Source organism: Fundulus heteroclitus, chromosome 24, assembly GCF_011125445.2.
Source record: "Fundulus heteroclitus isolate FHET01 chromosome 24, MU-UCD_Fhet_4.1, whole genome shotgun sequence".
NCBI classification, from domain to species: Eukaryota; Metazoa; Chordata; class Actinopteri; order Cyprinodontiformes; family Fundulidae; genus Fundulus; species Fundulus heteroclitus.
Window position 1 is genome coordinate 18,511,929 of NC_046384.1, and position 16,748 is coordinate 18,528,676.

At 43.6% G+C, this 16,748-nt stretch overlaps 1 protein-coding gene across 7 annotated transcripts in view; it reads left to right on the forward strand.

Annotated features, from left to right (window-relative positions):
• LOC105932528 (R3H domain-containing protein 1) overlaps positions 1-16,748 on the forward strand; it is a 50,626-nt gene that overhangs the window by 7,383 nt on the left and 26,495 nt on the right. For 5 of the 7 annotated variants that reach the window (XM_021321097.2, XM_036128385.1, XM_036128387.1 and 2 more), the window contains exons 2-5: positions 2,276-2,420; positions 9,142-9,337; positions 12,449-12,466; positions 12,933-13,022. In XM_021321097.2, coding sequence (XP_021176772.2) covers positions 9,182-9,337; positions 12,449-12,466; positions 12,933-13,022 — 264 coding nt within the window. In that variant the 5' untranslated portion in view covers positions 2,276-2,420; positions 9,142-9,181. The remainder of the gene's footprint in view (positions 1-2,275; positions 2,421-9,141; positions 9,338-12,448; positions 12,467-12,932; positions 13,023-16,748) is intronic. The other 2 variants (XM_036128388.1, XM_036128389.1) reach the window with 2 other exon arrangements.

Consider the following 16,748-nt stretch of genomic DNA (forward strand, 5'->3'; position numbering starts at 1 on the left):
AGCACAATGCCAGACGGCGCTCTGGCAGGCGGAGCGCCTCCTCTACAAGTTCACCGGCGTGGAGGCTCTCCGCGGCGCGAGAGCTTGTTGGGAGCTGTTGATCTCCTGTCAAACGGGGAGGGGGGGGGGATGCTTCCCTGCTTCCTTGTCTTGGGTGTCAAAACATTTTTTTTCTCCTTTAACAAGGGGATTGGGGGTGCATTATTAACCACACACACACACACACACACACAGAGAAAAGCTCACATAGGCTCAGCGTGAAGTCCTGCAGCCATTCGGCTAAGCCCCGCTGCACCGTCTGCTCGGGAAAACCTGGAGCGCCGGCGGTCAGACTTGGCCGCGCCGCTGTCAGAGCGACCTTAACATCCTGCACAGGCGAGGAATGCGATTGCTGCAGGACCGCGCTCTCAATACCGAGAAGAAAAAGAAAAAAAGGTTCAAGCTATTTCCATTTCAGACAGAACCGACATGGCTTCAGCCTGCGAGGCAAGAGCGAGACCCGGTGTTTCACACCTCAAGTGTTTTTTAAAGAAATGCTGGCCGTTGCTTCAGGAAAGAAAAGAAAAAAGAAACTGCAAAAGATAAAACTTGTAGCAGTGATTCTGGCAGAGGATGGGGGGGGTGGTTGAAGTAATGTACAATGATAAGCTGGATCCTTAATCAGTATCAAGGCGGTTAGTAGCAAAGGCAACACTGTTCGGTGTCTTTTCAGAAAGCCTCAGCATTTTCAATTTGTAGAACTGACTTCAGGCAGAGGTGTGATACATTTGGGGGTGTGGGGGGGGGTCTTCTGAAGTAGTTTGGGAGGAGGGGTGGGAATTGCATGAAGATCTTGAGCATGCTGAGATGGAGATCAGTCACAGCGACGGAGAAGCCCAGGCGTGGGTCGCACGGGGCGGGGGGGGGACGTCAAACATTATTCATTCAATAGTCGCAATTTCCACTTTTAGATGACGGCTGAAAGCGTTTTAGGCTCAAATAGCATCAAAACGTTAATCACAAGCGGACTTCTTATCAGTTTCTTGTGTTTGTTGGACTATTTAAATGATATATTCTGATGTATTCTTTTTAAAAAAGCTGATATTTAACACTTTAATCAGATAGATCCAGCAGTTTCAATCAGAAATGAAGCGTAACGCGATTTTTGCCCGAATTCACGCGTGCATTCTCACTATTTATGTAACCAAGGATATGTCCCTTGTGCTGGTCAAAATTTTATTAAACTTGTGTCAACGTTAATGTTTTTAACATGTATTTGGACTGTAAATGGTAGGAGATTTTGGTTCTGATGTGTTTAACTGATGAGGAGGAAAAGGTAGTTTTTTTTTTTTTTTTTTTTTTTTTTTTTTTAAGCATTTGTCCCACCAGTCACCGATCATGGCCAAGCTGACACCGATCTCTGGTAATAATGTCATAACGGTGGAAACGAAGGCAAATTCCAACAGCTATGAATTGACTAAAGATGAATATTTCACAATTTTTCACCTTGATCTGCTCTGATTCTGTTTTTCTTCCTATTCGTTAAATGCATCAGAATAAAAAAGAATTCCTACCATTCCGATCTCTAAAGGAATCCCAAAGAGCATTTACAATAATGGCCTTCTTCGAGTTTTATAAAAACAAGGTAAAGTCTTGTTGTCCCTTAATTTTTGGATTTGAAACTTGTGTCCTGACACAGAACCTGCAGGATTTTTATCTCCTGGTCTGTTGCTGCAGAATCTGCAGGTCAGATCTCAGAGAAAATTGCAAATCAGGATCGCCCTGAAAAGCCTGATCGGTGCCTCTCTACTCATTTTATTCCCAGACATCAGCCTTCCTCACCCGGTGTCACTGTATTGTTAAGCTAAAAAGGAATTTGCAGGAGAACGGATATCGTCTGCGAGATGAAATGAAACCGACGTGCCGCCCAGTAGCAGTAAAGCTATCTTTACACATTTTCTTTCTGAGTGTCGGTCTGCTTGGTTTCTCCAAGGTTGGCCGGGGCGCCTTCTCCTGTTGCCTTAGCAGCACTCCCCCCCCAATCTCTGTGCTCATCAATTATTTATGGTGCAAAGGCACGCACAGGCCCAGAAATAAACACTCACCACCACTTTTCCCTTTTTCTCCTGCCTCCGACACGCGAATCCTCCAGAGCTGCTGAGATCCTGACCGCTGTCAGTCCGCCTGAACTCTCTGACATCGCTGCAGCTGACCTCTGACTCTTAACTCCCCAACACTAACCCCCCTCCCTCCCTCCCCCCCTCCCTTCCTTCTCCCTCGCCGTTCTCGGCTGCAGGTCGGCAGGGGTCATGAGGGTGTCGGAGGCCCTGCTCGCTGTACAGAGCAGCTGAAGCAGACATGGGCAGAGGAGTCTCGGAGAGGATCGGAAGGCTCAGCCTCGTCGACGTCAACAGCTGCAACCACCACTGGCTACGCAACAAGTAGGTGTTGTCGTTGGTTCACTTCTTCTACGAGTCAGTCAGGCAGGGCGTTCTCACAATGGAAAATTAGTGAAATGCTTTTAGAAGACCGGCAGAAGGAAAAACCCGGTCTTTATTCCTTGAATGTGACCGTTGGTGGCACCTAATCATGTATCGCAGAGTAAATGCTCTGTTAGCTGTGTTACGGTAAGTCCTGGTCCAACTAAGAAGTCAAAAGGCTGTCAATTTATATTTATAAATTATTGATGTTCGACTCGTATTTTTAATAGGCATTGTTAAGGAAAAACCGCTATCTCACCAACCTTTAAAAGTAATTGCCCTGCGTGTTAAGTCATATATTAACTGAGAATAACTGCGTTTTTGGGATTCTGCCATACCCGTAGAATAAAAAAATCACTTAAAGGAACTATACCTGACTCAAACCGTGAGTGAGAACGGTTTAGCTTGAACTGTAAGCCCCGCCCCCAATGGTTTTCCCCCCAATGAGAAACGCCTCGAGCTCGTCCACAGTCCTCCGGAGGAAACGAGGGACTTTTCTGTTTTCTTTGACGTAAATGTCCACGTCTCTGGTAAATGGTATCTTCTTATGTGAATAGGCAACATACGCCGGAGGAGCTGCTGCTTAGCAACGGCTCCTCACCTCGTTGCCCCATTGGCAGAGAAAAGTCGTCCCGGTTGTCTCCAGTTTGCCGCTTATACCCACTAAAAACAGCCTGGACTAAATAAATTGCGCATTTAGTCAATTCTTATTACCAAAATGTCTTCAAACTCATAATTCATTGCGTAAAAAGCATTTTTCTTCACTAGACAAAATTAAGTGGGACTTGTCTGACAGCATGAAGTAGACTAAAAGATCTCACAACACGACACGTTACCCCATATGAAGAAGTTCAATAACTGACAGCAACATTTTCATCGACATTTTCATCTACCAAAATGACTCCTGAGAATGCATTGACGAGTCATCAAGATCTAAGACTCTGCAGGCCTCTCTTGTCCCATTTAAGGTCAGTAATCAAGATTTGACAACAGGAAAGAGACCGTATCAAAACGGCATCCATGAGAGTTTGAAGGTCAAAAGGACAGCTGACCAAAATGAACACTAAAGCCCATCTCTTGTAACCAAAAACATCAATTATCCACAAGAATTTTAGGTTTAAGTAATTTTTTTTTGTTGGATTTCCAAGTGGGAACGTGACCTGGAGCTACCTTGCTGCCTCTGAACCTGGATAATTGCTGAATCCATGAATTCAATCCCGAAGGAGTGTCCACCCATCGGTTTTTGATCAGTACACCTGGTTTATGCAGCGGAGCGAGGATCTGAAACACCCCAGCTACAGCTAAAGCCATATTCAGAGAGGAAATATGTTTTAGTGTCTTTGTCACTGTTTGAGTGACAGCGTTTAATTATTGAGACACGGGCCGCTCCTCTGCATCAGCAGTTTAGGTCGTTCATGTAAGTTTAACAGGACATCAAGTGAGGTATCACAGAACTCGACTCACTCACTCACGTGTGTGTGTGTTTGTAATTCTAGCACACTGCATTATGGGAAACCAAACATCAGCTCGCTTTAAAAAAGAAAAAAAAAGGATCTACTTTTCAGATCAGTCAAATCAATATAAGCCGTTTGTCATTTTTATCACATAAATAATAGCCTGAAACACATTGCTGCTACTTGAGTTAATGCATCTTGACTCTCTGGTTGATTTGAGCAGAATAAATACTGAATAGCTGAATTGTTTTTTTTTTATGTAATTATGAAAAAATTACTAACCTTTCTGTCAGCTAACTGGTGGTGCGCAGCAACAAGTGGGGGAGGGGCGGCAGCTGGATGAAACTGGCACTTTCTCTGGCAGTTCATGAAAAGAAACCTTTAACTCACACTTACATTTTTGCTAATCGGTGTCTTTGTGTAATCGGTTTTAAAAGCTGCAGCTTTTAAAACCGATTACACCAACGACCAACCCGTCACTTCTTGACTAGAAGAATTTAGATTTTGATTTAGGACTAACAGTGCATGCCTAAAAGGACTTTAATAGAAAAATATCAACAAAAGCCATTTGCCAAAGAGCAGACAGTTATGCGCTTTCCACTTTCTTGGGGACAAGTAGGAAAAGGAAAGCAATTGACTAAATAAAGTGTTTAAGGTAAGTGTGGAGAATCAAACTGCTTCAGATCGAGCACATCATGTATCCTGACATTCACGATTGGCTCAAATTCAAGTATCATCTACACAGGCAGCATGTTCATCATCCATAATACATCATTACAGAGTTGCATAAGCCATAAATGTGTATGCTTTCATGTTAAAAAGAAATCATGGCAAAGTCTCCTTTCAGTCTTCACTCCTGAGAGATCGGCTTGCTGCTCGCTAAATTCCTTAATGCAACACCGCCGACCAGATAATGATCCGTATTACTTATGCAGTCAGAACATCAGGGATTCTAAACAGGCCCGCGCTGCAATTACCGCAGCCGTGAGAGACGAGACGGCCAAATGCGAATACATCAAAGTCCTGAAGCCAAATTTAGTGTAATACTCAACTCCCCTGATAAAATGTGTTCGGAGGAACGAAGTATCCGACGAGGGACGAAATTGCAATCCATCACAAGCCCAGCTCTTGAAAATATCTGTCCGGTGTTGCAGATTTTTAAACTCCAGAGACTTCACTCATCAAAATGTCAGTGGCGCACGCTAAATATTCAGAGGTGCGCGCTACACTCCGGAGTACGAGGCTGTTTTTCTTCAGAATGTAAAAATAATGTAAAGCAGCAGCCATCGCCGGCGCTTTTGTCAAACCCCTGACAGGTCATTGAATTTCAACATCCGACTCCGGAGCGCCCCGGCAAATTTCCCTCTCACCCCTTAGCCCCTCGCGGCGCCGGGTTAGCATTGCACGCACAAGGCAGAGGAGCTCCAGAGAGCCGCAGCCCTCACAAGAAGTCAATTACACTGACATAGAGGAATTGGATGCCACCTCCGTGAAGAGGAGGGGTTCCCACTCGCTAGCTCAGCTCTTTTGGGAGTAGAGATAAAACAATGGAGTCTTAGCTGGCCACTTTGCTGCTCAGCCATCAGATAAGAAAATGACTTCGGTGACACCCAAATGGGTTAAGGGCCTTCTGATTGGTTAAAGACCGGATGTCACACGCACTCAGCAGATCGCACACGCATCAAAGCCCAATGTAGGCGCCTTCATGTGTGAATTCAGTTCTAATGTGCAAAGTGACTCTGAAGAGCAGCCATTCTAATTAACCTATTAATCATAGCTCTCATGTACCAGATGTCTGCCCTCCCCTTTTGTGCATCTGTGTGTATGTTCCCCTGCATGGGGCCCGCACTAAAAGAGCGGATCAGCAGGATGGACTCGCACCAGGACTTCCAACAAAGGGAGGTCGTGGTGTTACAAAGACATGTCAAATATGTGACCTGCAACAGTGCAAGGCAGCCTCTGCTCTGTAATCAGCAGCTCTGGTGTTATTTGGAAAACCCTGCTGGACTTGGAGCTCTACATTTAATGTGCGATCTTCTCTCTCGACCAAATATCCCAGCTCATTTTGTAAAATGAGGGGGGAAAAAAAAGTCTCAAATTATTTCAGTAATTAATTTTTGCTGACACATGGATGACGGACATTAGTGGTAATATATTTTAAAGAGAACCTGGAGGGTAAAAATGGTTTTACGGTCTCAAACTAAAATCTATAACATTTTTTTGTTTTTTTCTTTATATTTAAAACAAAAATCAATCTGATACCCAATTATCATTTTTATTGTTGCCGTTACTGGTCGTGCCAGTATAGGTAGCAATAGTATGAGCTTTTATTTATTTATTTATTTATTTAATGTGTCTATTGTTTGGCACAAGTGGCAATAGCAAGAAATATATTGATGGTTAAAATAAAGACCTGACAAGGGCAATATTTATTCAGACTGCTGCTGGAGATACTTTATTGGTCCCAAAATGAACATTATTTTGTTACCTTAGGATCTACATTAGTGTAAACAGTGCTTATCTCTGATATAATAACGATTAACAATTAGTCTGTTTTTGATTTGGAAAGAAATACATAATAAAGTTAAATGTTATATTTAAGTGGTTATTGCACACAATATTATTTTTTTCTCTCTCAATACAGCAATTAAATAAAAAGCACGCTTAAATTGATTGATTTATAATGTGTTTATTTAGGCGGCCTGCAGTTGCTCATTAATGTCGACTGTAGTTTTTAAACTGTGTTACTTTAATAGGACAGCTAGGTGGCGCGTCGTTAATGTCCACGCTATGGCTGTAAATATCATATGTCGCTAATCAAAATATTTCCAGACAGCTTTAATTGTCTTTCTCATGAGCAGTAGCCTTCTTTCAGCCAGCTGACCAGCAGTGTGCAGCAACAGGTCAGGCGGGCGCCAGCAGGAGAAAATTGCACTCGTGGTGTTTTTCTTTGTTTTTTTTTTTCACCTGCATCTCGATCAGATTTTGACAAGTAGGAACAGTATAATAGAAAATATAAACAATATTGAGGTCTTTGTTTTGTTTTTAAACCTCAGTAAACCCACCCATCCTTGGACGACCGCCATTTATGATGAATGCTAAAAATGAACCTTTGAAAGCGCTGAGTTCCAGTCTCCCATGCATCGCCTTGCTGCTAAACTCCATTATCTAAACTAGTTTTCTCAGAGGCAAGCCGTCCTCCTGCTGCATGCGGCCCAGTCGTGTCCATTGTCTGAAGCCGAACAGCTGCAAAGCTGCAAGCCTGCGAAGAATAAGCGGTGACTGATGACCGCAGACTGCGTCGGTGACATCAGCGGCCTCCTTTCCCTTTGTTCTACCCTCCGCACCGTCGACCTTGTTGTTAGAAACTTTCCTGGTTGTCAAACGCAGGCGTCACTAATTTGGGCTGGATCCCATTCAGGCAGAAAACCATTAATAATGCCAGTAGCACTTTTGTTAATTCGGTAATGAAAACTGAAGCTGGAGGTCATGAAAAGAAGCCTCTTGTGTGGCAAAGATGTTGTTCAACAGAGTTGGCGCGGTGATTACTGCGGCATTACTGTAGCTCTGTTTTTGTTAAGATCTTATCCACTAGAACAGAGAGAAAACACCCAATACTTCTCTCAGGGGAGCAAACATGTCGACGGCAATATGGATAGAGCACAGATGTTTTCACTGTGGGCCTGATCTCCTGTGAATAAGAAAGTTTAATTGATCTCTTAATAGATTGCTGCTATGGCATCAAAATAGTTAAAGTATTAAAGAAAGTAATACACGTTTTTCTTCTTGTGAATTATCGTGGTGCAGGGGAGACATGTTTATAGGTACTATTTGACATTTTACCTGCTAATATGGAAGTCTGAGACGCTGATTATTATTATTATTTATTTTTTTCTTCAAATTTTATACCAAGTCAGTGAAGTTTAAAAAAAACTTTTACTTTGGAAGAAAAAAATAGTCTGTAGGTTCCTTAACAGAGACATTAGTGTTCAGTCTAGGAAAATATAAATTACAAAATAATCCATAATTATGCATCAAACGTGTCCTAATTCTCATTAAACTTAAAAAAAATTGTTAAAGTGTTTACTGTGTGATTTAACAGACTGAAGCAAGTGGGAGTTTTCAGTTTGAATACATGTAATGAATTTGGGTAAAAAGTTGACATTTTCCTGTAGTAAACACTGAACGATGCTTTTAGTGTTTTTATCAGTACATCTCAGAACCATGTATCTGGAACCAGTAAACCATTTTTTAAATCTATATTGATATAAAGAATAAAATTGACTATAATGCTTAGTATAAATGACAAAGGAAGTTGGCTTAGCAATAGGGCTGGGTATCATCTAGGATGTGCCGATTCAATACGATTCTCGATACATGGCTCATGATACAATACAGTTCTCGATATAGCTCAACTTCATTTGATTTGACTTCAATATCGATATTTATTACTTTTCAAATTAATTCGTTCAATCAACAAAACCAGGTAAATATTATATTTGTTCAATTTATTGAACACTAGTATATTAACAGGAAAATAAAGTGCATTTGGTTCAACGCATTTAACGTATCACAGAAATCAAAAATGTACTCAAACGTCTGATTTAAGGGACGAAGGCGCATCTAAAATCTTGTCGGCCATTCCGCAAATTCGTCTCACTTGCACTTCTTCGCTGTGAGCAGTAACGGCGCGCTGTAATAACGCCCCCTAGGGGTTGGGAGGTATATCAATATTGAAAGCCAGAATATCGATATTAAATCGTTTTTAAAAACACCGTTATTAATCTTTGTATAAATTTTTATGCACAGTCCTGCGCAGCAAAGACAAGTGATACCCTGATCAGCTGGCTGATTAATCAAAATATCTTCTGAATCACCTCTGCCTGATATAGTTTATTTTAAACACGGGGAAATTAGCTATTTTTCAGTACGCCCCCAGACTCTCCAAGTCTGGAAATGCATCAGCGTTGGTAAGAAATCCAGTAAAGGTTTAGGATGTGCTCTGATGCCTATATCTGGCAATCCCTTCATTTATGTTGGGTTTCATGTTGCATTTATCTGTTGAAATTAAACAGGTTTGCTTTTCAAAGATTTACCATATAGGCTGTTACAAATACAATTCTTCAAACCGTTGATCATGTCCCCCCCACAGAAACACGTCTTCTAAACTTTGCTCATCTTATTGAATGTTGAAGGTCTCTAGCGTCTGTCTCTCCCTGTCCTTCCAGGCTCCCTGTATTCGCCAGCATCTCCCAGTAAGACTTTGCGATGAGAATGTCCGATATCGTGGACACTGAAGCGATGAAGGTTTCTGAGACCACCGACACAGTGTCAGCGGCAAGAGACAACGCCACCAAGTCTGAGGTCTGTGACCAGAGCCAGAGCAGCAAGGACGAACACGGCAACAACAAGAAGGACATTCAGGTAATAAGCTGCACAGAGGCCCGACGCGAACGCACCCCCTCCAGGAGGGCACCGGTGGCCGGCGCCTCATACATGACACAATTGGACACTAGTGGGGAAAGCAGGTGTCACTTTGAGAAAGTCTCCCAGCAGCCTGTCTGGGCCGCGGTAAGCCGAGGACACATGACAGCCTCGGCAAACATTTTCACTCCTGCTCTGCACTCATTTCCATGAAAACTCAGGAGCTGTCAACGTCAGCTTCCACCCACCCCCACTGCCCGGGGGATCTCCTGTCACCTGCGGCATTCAGGCTTTTCCCGGTAGCTCCAGCAAATGGAGGGGGGTGGGGGGGGGAATTATTTCTGAAAATTATAATCTGTACAATCTGAGGTGATAATGAGGGCCTTGACTCTTCCTCCGCTAACGGTTAAGGTCAGTCGGTGACATTCAGCGAAATGTGCCGAGAATCAATCGTAAAAGATCAAATCGTGTGCGGAAGCCACTAAAGGAATGATCTGTTGGGGATTCAGGACGGCTGAGATCATTTTCAGTAAAACTGCTAATTAATTAGGTGTATGTCACTGGAACACTGTGCTTTGGGACTTTGTGAAATTTGCACTTGTTAATTTGATTTTCCCAAATTAAAACCTGTTCTGACTGCATTACGCACAATACGAATTAGGAAATGAAATCTCTCCCCGACAACGGTAAAATAATGTAAAACCCCTCTAAGTGCTTCCAAAGAGCCAAAATCCATGAAAGGCAAAACGACTGTCTCTCTGGCTACGGCCTAAAAATAGGATTCAGGCCAATCTGGCCCTTTGCTCGGCGGCAGGGAGAGCAAGCGAGGGAGTCGGGCGGGCAGATAATCGGGAGCTCAAATCCTGGCTTATCTACCAACTTCCTGCTTCTTTGTAACCCTGAGGAACAGAATGACACCAGCATGTGGGGGAGCAGCGGGAGAGAGTGCAGAAGACGCAGGCGGCGGACGGGAGGCAGATGGGCGAAGGGGCTGCATGGAGGAGGGGATTACAGGAGGAAGGCAAAAGGCGTCGGTAGTATTATGTCAAAAACAAAGCTAGCATGTTAAAGAGGGAAATTGGTCCTTTCCAGTTACGGTGATTTGGTTAAGTACAGGAAAATATCTCAGCTGGTTCAGGCACAGTGCAATGCCACAGTTAATATGGCAATATTTTCTACTAGATCATATCCCTTTCAACTTTTTTCTTCTCTAACCCACATTTTGTAACAGTACAACCAGGAAACGGAATGTATTTTAGATTTTTATGCAAATATTGATGAGCTTAAATTATTATTATTATTATTATTATATAGTTTTGCACTATACAAATCTGCCTTTTATGGCAGACTGGAAACTTGCGTCCCTTTTTAGCAGCAGTCTGATAAGTTCAAAACAAAAGTATTTGGGCTCCCGGCAAAACGTGTGGTGGAAAAAAAAATCTCTCTGCACATCCCCCCCCGGTGGTGGCGGTGTCATGCTGTGGGAAGGTTTTTCTTCACAGGAGACTGGGAAGCGGGGAAGAGTTGAATGGGAGAGAGATGGGGAACTAAATACAGGAAGAAAGCCTGTTGGTGTCTACTCTCAGGTCTTCTGCAGCCTCGGAGCTTAAAAGCAGAGCTGCAGCCCCCATTCATTGGTTAGATTTGCTCAAAGTGCAGAACTAAATCCAAATGAGAATATTTCGGTAAGACTTGACAAGTGATGTTCATCCAGTGTGAATGGAAACCTTTCAGTTTCTAGTCTGTGCAAAGCTGTCAGAGATTTGCCCCCAGAAGACCTGCGGCTGGAATTGCAGCAACGGGGTTGTTCCACAAAGTGCAGCACGCTTCCCAGATTTTTACTTGTTTATTTTTATTTTTTTTATAACGCGATAAAAGTGGTGAACGAACGGCGCAGCCTCCTCTGACCCCCTCGGCTCACAATTTCCAGCGGCTCACGAGGTTGAACCCGTTTGTGTTTCTTTGTGCCGCTGCACCGGTTAAATGCCTCAGGCTTTCGTAGTGGGAGAAGTACAGGAGACCGGGGTTAATTTAAACCAGGAGGTGGTTGTAGGGGGGGGGCGGAGACGCGTTCAAGGTGCGCCGCAGTGACTTTGTCGCCATCTGCCTCCAGCTCTCCTGCCCCGTCCTTTACGGCAGGACATGCGGCTGGAGCGCGCGCCCCACTTTCGCTGACTTCAGCCACTTTCCCCTCCCTCCCTCCCTCCCTCCCTTCGCCCGTTCCTTTATCTCCTGCCGGCATTGTTCATTCCCCTCCGGCCCCACGCCGCTCAATTAGCCGTGCAGCGGTGCGCTCGGAGTCCCAGCCCACTCCCCGACTCTCGCCTGCATCCGTATCACCTGATACGGAACGGGGCGCGGCGGGTCACAGCCATTGGAGACGGGCGAACAGCAGCCCATTTCAAATTTTTTTCTTTTTTCTAGGCATTATTTGCCCCTCGAGCTCAGTGATGGAGAGGAGGAGGGGTTGTCCTTTTTGATTTTTAGAGGACAAGTGGGGAGGACAGAGGTGTGTGTGCTCATGTGATAAGAATCCATGTTGGGATTAGGAAGCAGAGGCCCGGGCTCTGGCCTCGCTGCCTTCCACTCTTCTGCGTGCCACTGAGAGACCTTCTGTTTTCCCACAGACGCACACAGAGAGGCACCAGTGCATAAAGATCGCCTGGCACAGCCGTGGGCGACCTGCATCACGGCCCCCATGCATCCTCAACCTGTGTGTTTTTAGCTGCACGGCCGCTCAGTAGATCCAAATAATTTACAATCACCGCCGCGCATCTGGTAGAAATATGAACTCCTCCTCCAAACGTGTTTCTCTTTCTTGGTGTATTGTTTCAAAGAGAACTTTAGTTTAAATCTAACGGATTTTGTTTTCCGCTCCCAACGTCTCCGTTTCAGACGGCGGCATAAAAAGCAGAACTTCTTTTTGTTACCCATCTAAATTGTTTAAGTCACTCAAAGCCTTTTTTGCGGAAATCTAGGGCAGCCATGTATAATTTAGATATCCTTCACGTCTTAAAGTAGCAGCCCTGCTTTCGCCTTGAAACTTTGTGTGGTTTGTATTTTATTGTGTGTTTTCTGTGCACTTCTTCCCTCCCCTCACCGACGGGACAGCCTGTGAAGTACTCGAAGGTATGATTCGCTTGAACCTGCATGTTGTAGGATGCTTCAGCCTGTCTCATGTGCATTTGGATGGCGCTCATTTCTTGAACCGAGTTTGAAGTCGTACACCTGTTTCCTGTCGCGGCGTCTGTGTGTGCGCTGCTGCAGATGTCTGAAAAAACAAAAAAAAAAACTTTGCACAGCTATATGTCGATGCAGACCAGAAATCTGGACATTCCTCTGAGCTTGGCACGTCCATTTCTCTTTGGGAATGTATTGAAAAGGCTGAAACACGTCTGCGGTACTTTCTGTATTTTCGCCTTGTTTTCATTTTGGGCCGTTCATGGGTCACCCCAAAAAAGGTTTGCTAGCTGAAAAACCGAGTTTGTCTTGCAATTGTGGACCATCGCTTGTGACCGAGGCACAATGTTGATGCATTTGTGTGTGCATGGTCTCTAACTGTGCCCACCTACCTGCGTCCCCCTTCCCCCATTAGTCCAGTACCAGGCAAAAGCTCGTGCGGAGCCTGGCAGTGTGCGAAGAATCCTTTCCTCCCCCTATTCCTGAACCTTCAGCTGCACATCAGGTAAAACACTTCCCCTGAATACCTTGGGTTTATGTCTGCGATGTGCTACTAGTTGTTCTGAGCCATGCTAAAGATTTGTTTGCGAGCCTTTTAGTACCACCAAGTGTGGAACAAGTACAGATAATTGTCCTAATTATCGGCTAGAATGCCTCCTGAGGCTAGACGTCCAACTAGAGACGTAGAAGCTTCTTCACCAATGCTGAGCTTAAAATCCAATATGGCTGCCGCATTCGGCGAAGGTAGTGAAGGTTATAGTGATTAGCTGCTTATTTCCACTTAGGGTGGTTAGCGTGTGGCTGAATCCATAGCTCAGATGTCGCTGCACATCCTCAGTGAACATTTGGACATAAAATGCAGAAACACAGGATTATTGGCTTGTAATGCCTATAGTAGTTAGCTGAGTCACTGGGCCCAGCAAAGGTCGAATCCAGCTGTTGTTTTAACCTTCAACCAGAACTGGTTATGCTAAATGTAACACAATTCTGAGTCCTGGATGCAGTATGTAGCAGCAAGCATGTTAAAAGACCAATAAACTTTATTTGGGTTGCTAGTTAATTCCCTCCCTTTGAGTCTGAGAAGAAATATTCTGAAGCATTTCAAACCTTAACCCATAATTGCCTGTTGCTCCTGTTTTATTGACCAAGTTTGATTAACATTTGAATGCTATTACTCGTAACCTTTTACAAGAACTAACTTATTTTGGATGTCTTGCCCTGGAGTCACCTGGATTATCGGCAACTTCGAACGTGTTTTGCGTCTGAGATGGACAGTGAAGATTCATGTGATTTTCACAAAATTTAACTTATGTAAATTCCACAGTGGCATAGTGTTGATGTTTACCACCACCAACCTGTTGAGCGGTACTTGGAGCCAGTAAATGGGTACAAAGTGGGGCTGGATAGGAACCGGCAGGGACGAGTTTCTTCCAGTATATTTCTTTGCTTGATATTTTTTCACGAACAAATGCACATTTATACAAAAACCATCCCATTTTGTCGTACAGCTCTTTAGTTTCCATGCCATGGTTGCCTGTGTTTTGTGACCAGAAATATTGCAAAACAGACCAATTTCTCTTGCTTGCAAGTGGAGGGAAAGCAGTTCGTTTTTCAGCCAGCTGATCTGCAGTGTGCAGCACCAGGTGGGGGAGGGTCACAGCCGTTACTCTGTGCTGTGTACAGCTGTAGAAATGAACTCCAGTTAGTCTGCAACCTTCCCCAATGATCTCATTACAGGGACTTTGGAGTACCTAGAGACCAGTAACCCACCCACACCCAGGGCCCTTGTGGCTGACATCCATCCCAACAAATGGTGCCGCTGTCCAGTTCTGGTTGCTCAATGTGGGGCTAATTGATGTTCTTGGGGTATATGGCTGGCTTGGGTGGTTGATTTGTACATACCCAAAGCATCCTGAGAGCATCACCGTGACGATGTTATGTGACACGGTTGCTGAACAGCTGAAACGATGCTGTTCAACTGGGCTTTGTTTCATTTGGAGGAAATTCTGCTCAAAATGATCAAATCGGATGCAATGGGAAAGATGTGGAGAAACTAGACAGAAGACGGTACTCAGCGGGCAGAACTGAAGTGTAAGACCTGCACATTAGCAAGTCAATATGTGCAGAAAATTCATGCCCAGCAAACTCTGACCCTTATTTTTAGTATTCATGTATTTTGCATAACACATTTTAGTACCTCGGTTATTTCAAAAAGCTTACCATGTATGTTCTTTTAATTTGATGCAGATATATGCAAGGAATTGTACAAGTCCTTGTACAGATAAATATTTGCTGCAATTTTGGGTTTTACTGAAACACATTTTGTTTAATTAGTTAACTTTTTATATTCCAGAATGGCACAAATAGAGTAAAATAAGATAATACAAGCGCTTCAGTGTTTCCATGTAAGTCCCATCCGGAATTCAGATTGCTGGCGTCTTTTATATAAGCAGAAATGAAATATTCAACTTGAACTAAACTTCATTACCGTCACTTTCTTATGTCACTCTGTGACATACAGTGAATCACCATCCATGAGTTAAGTTTGAGTTTCTCTTTTTCAGTCACAAAATACCAATTTCCATTACAAACACACAAAAGCGATAAAAAAAAAAAAAAGTGATTACAAAAATATAGGCATATAAGCTTTTGCTTCTGCCCCTTTTTTGAAATGTAAAAATAATCAAACCTTAATAAATAACTGCCCTTTTCCACCTTTTGTTGCAACATTTATTTACAATTAAACTAAAATCAAATATCCTGGAGGTTGAAATATAGACATTTTTAACACTGTAATAACCCATAAGCTAGTATTTAGATTGATTACCATCAAGTATACTGGGTCTGAAGAAGGTTTTTCCTAAGATTTGATAATTTCTATCCTTTAGCTAAAGCCACAGTTTGTAGAGTTGACAAGGGATCAGTTGGATGTTACTGTACAAAGGTATCAGCCAGGAGAAGGCTACAAAACAATTTAGCTGGCTTTTGCATATACCATGGAACAAAGAAGATAGTTGTCGATAATTAGAGAAAATTTGGAGTCTTTGGAGAAGGATCCAAAGACTTTGTGGCAAAATGTTGTGGTTTCATGAAACCAAACATGCAACCGTTGGGCCATAATATATGTTGGACCCTAAAATCAACACTGTTAATCAACAGCAGTTAAGTAGTGGTGGCAGTATCAAGCTCTGAGGTTAATTTTCTTAAAACTGTCGACCCAAGCCCTTCAGTTGTCTGCTGGATAGCCGATCAGAGACTTTTTTTTTATTTATTTTAGCATCAATGACTCCTAAGTATATATAAGAATGCCTTCATTTAAGGAAAATAAAGTTTTGCAATAGACTAGCTTGAGTGTAGAGCTAATAAATCTAACACCAAGTCCATGTGGTCAACGGACGAGGGCTGTGGAGAAGAGATGTCAGACTACCTCTTCAAGGCATTGTTGACAAATAGGAGACTAAATGTTGAAATTAATCAAAATTAATAGTTTTAAGGCCTGCAGACTTCTGCAGTCATGTATTTGGGAGCTTTTGAAGTTGTTTACTTCCAGCATTTCACCGGTGGTGGGCATTTTATTGTATCCAAGCTAAGGTAGTCAAACCCCAGCCCTTGTTAAAAGTGCTGACCTCAGATCATGAATTCATTTCGGCTCATTAAAACTTCCCAGATAAACCTCTGATGCTTGATTAGCAGCCTTTGTCTGACAGCTATGATTAAGTACCCGTCTGTGGCTGCTTTATGAAACCATGGCATCATCAAAACAAAGAGCGTCGGGCTCCAGCGGCTCGCCGGCCGTTACTTCCCTCAATCGATGCCGCTTTTTTTTCCCGCCGTTTCTCCAGGCGAAGTTGCGTACCCCCTGCCGATCAAACTTCCACCCCCCCATTACACGCCGCTCTGCACAACTCCTCGCGCGCACGTTTTTTTTTTTTTTTTTTTCTTCACCCAGGTGAATCCGTTCCAGGCGTTTCACAGCAGTCAGCACCGAGCCCCATGACCAGAGGGCGCCACGGTATTCCCGCAACAGTCTCGCCTCGTCTGCACTCACACGACGTCCTGTATTACTGCCATCAATCATGTCGGGGAAATTACAATTTCCGCACGTCAGCTACAGAGAGCTGTGGAGCGCTTTAATTGAATACTCCTTATACCCCCCCCCCCCCCACCCCACTCCTGTTATTGGTCGGAACTCCTTCTGCACCAAACTAACCTAGAGGGCCGGGGTAACGCA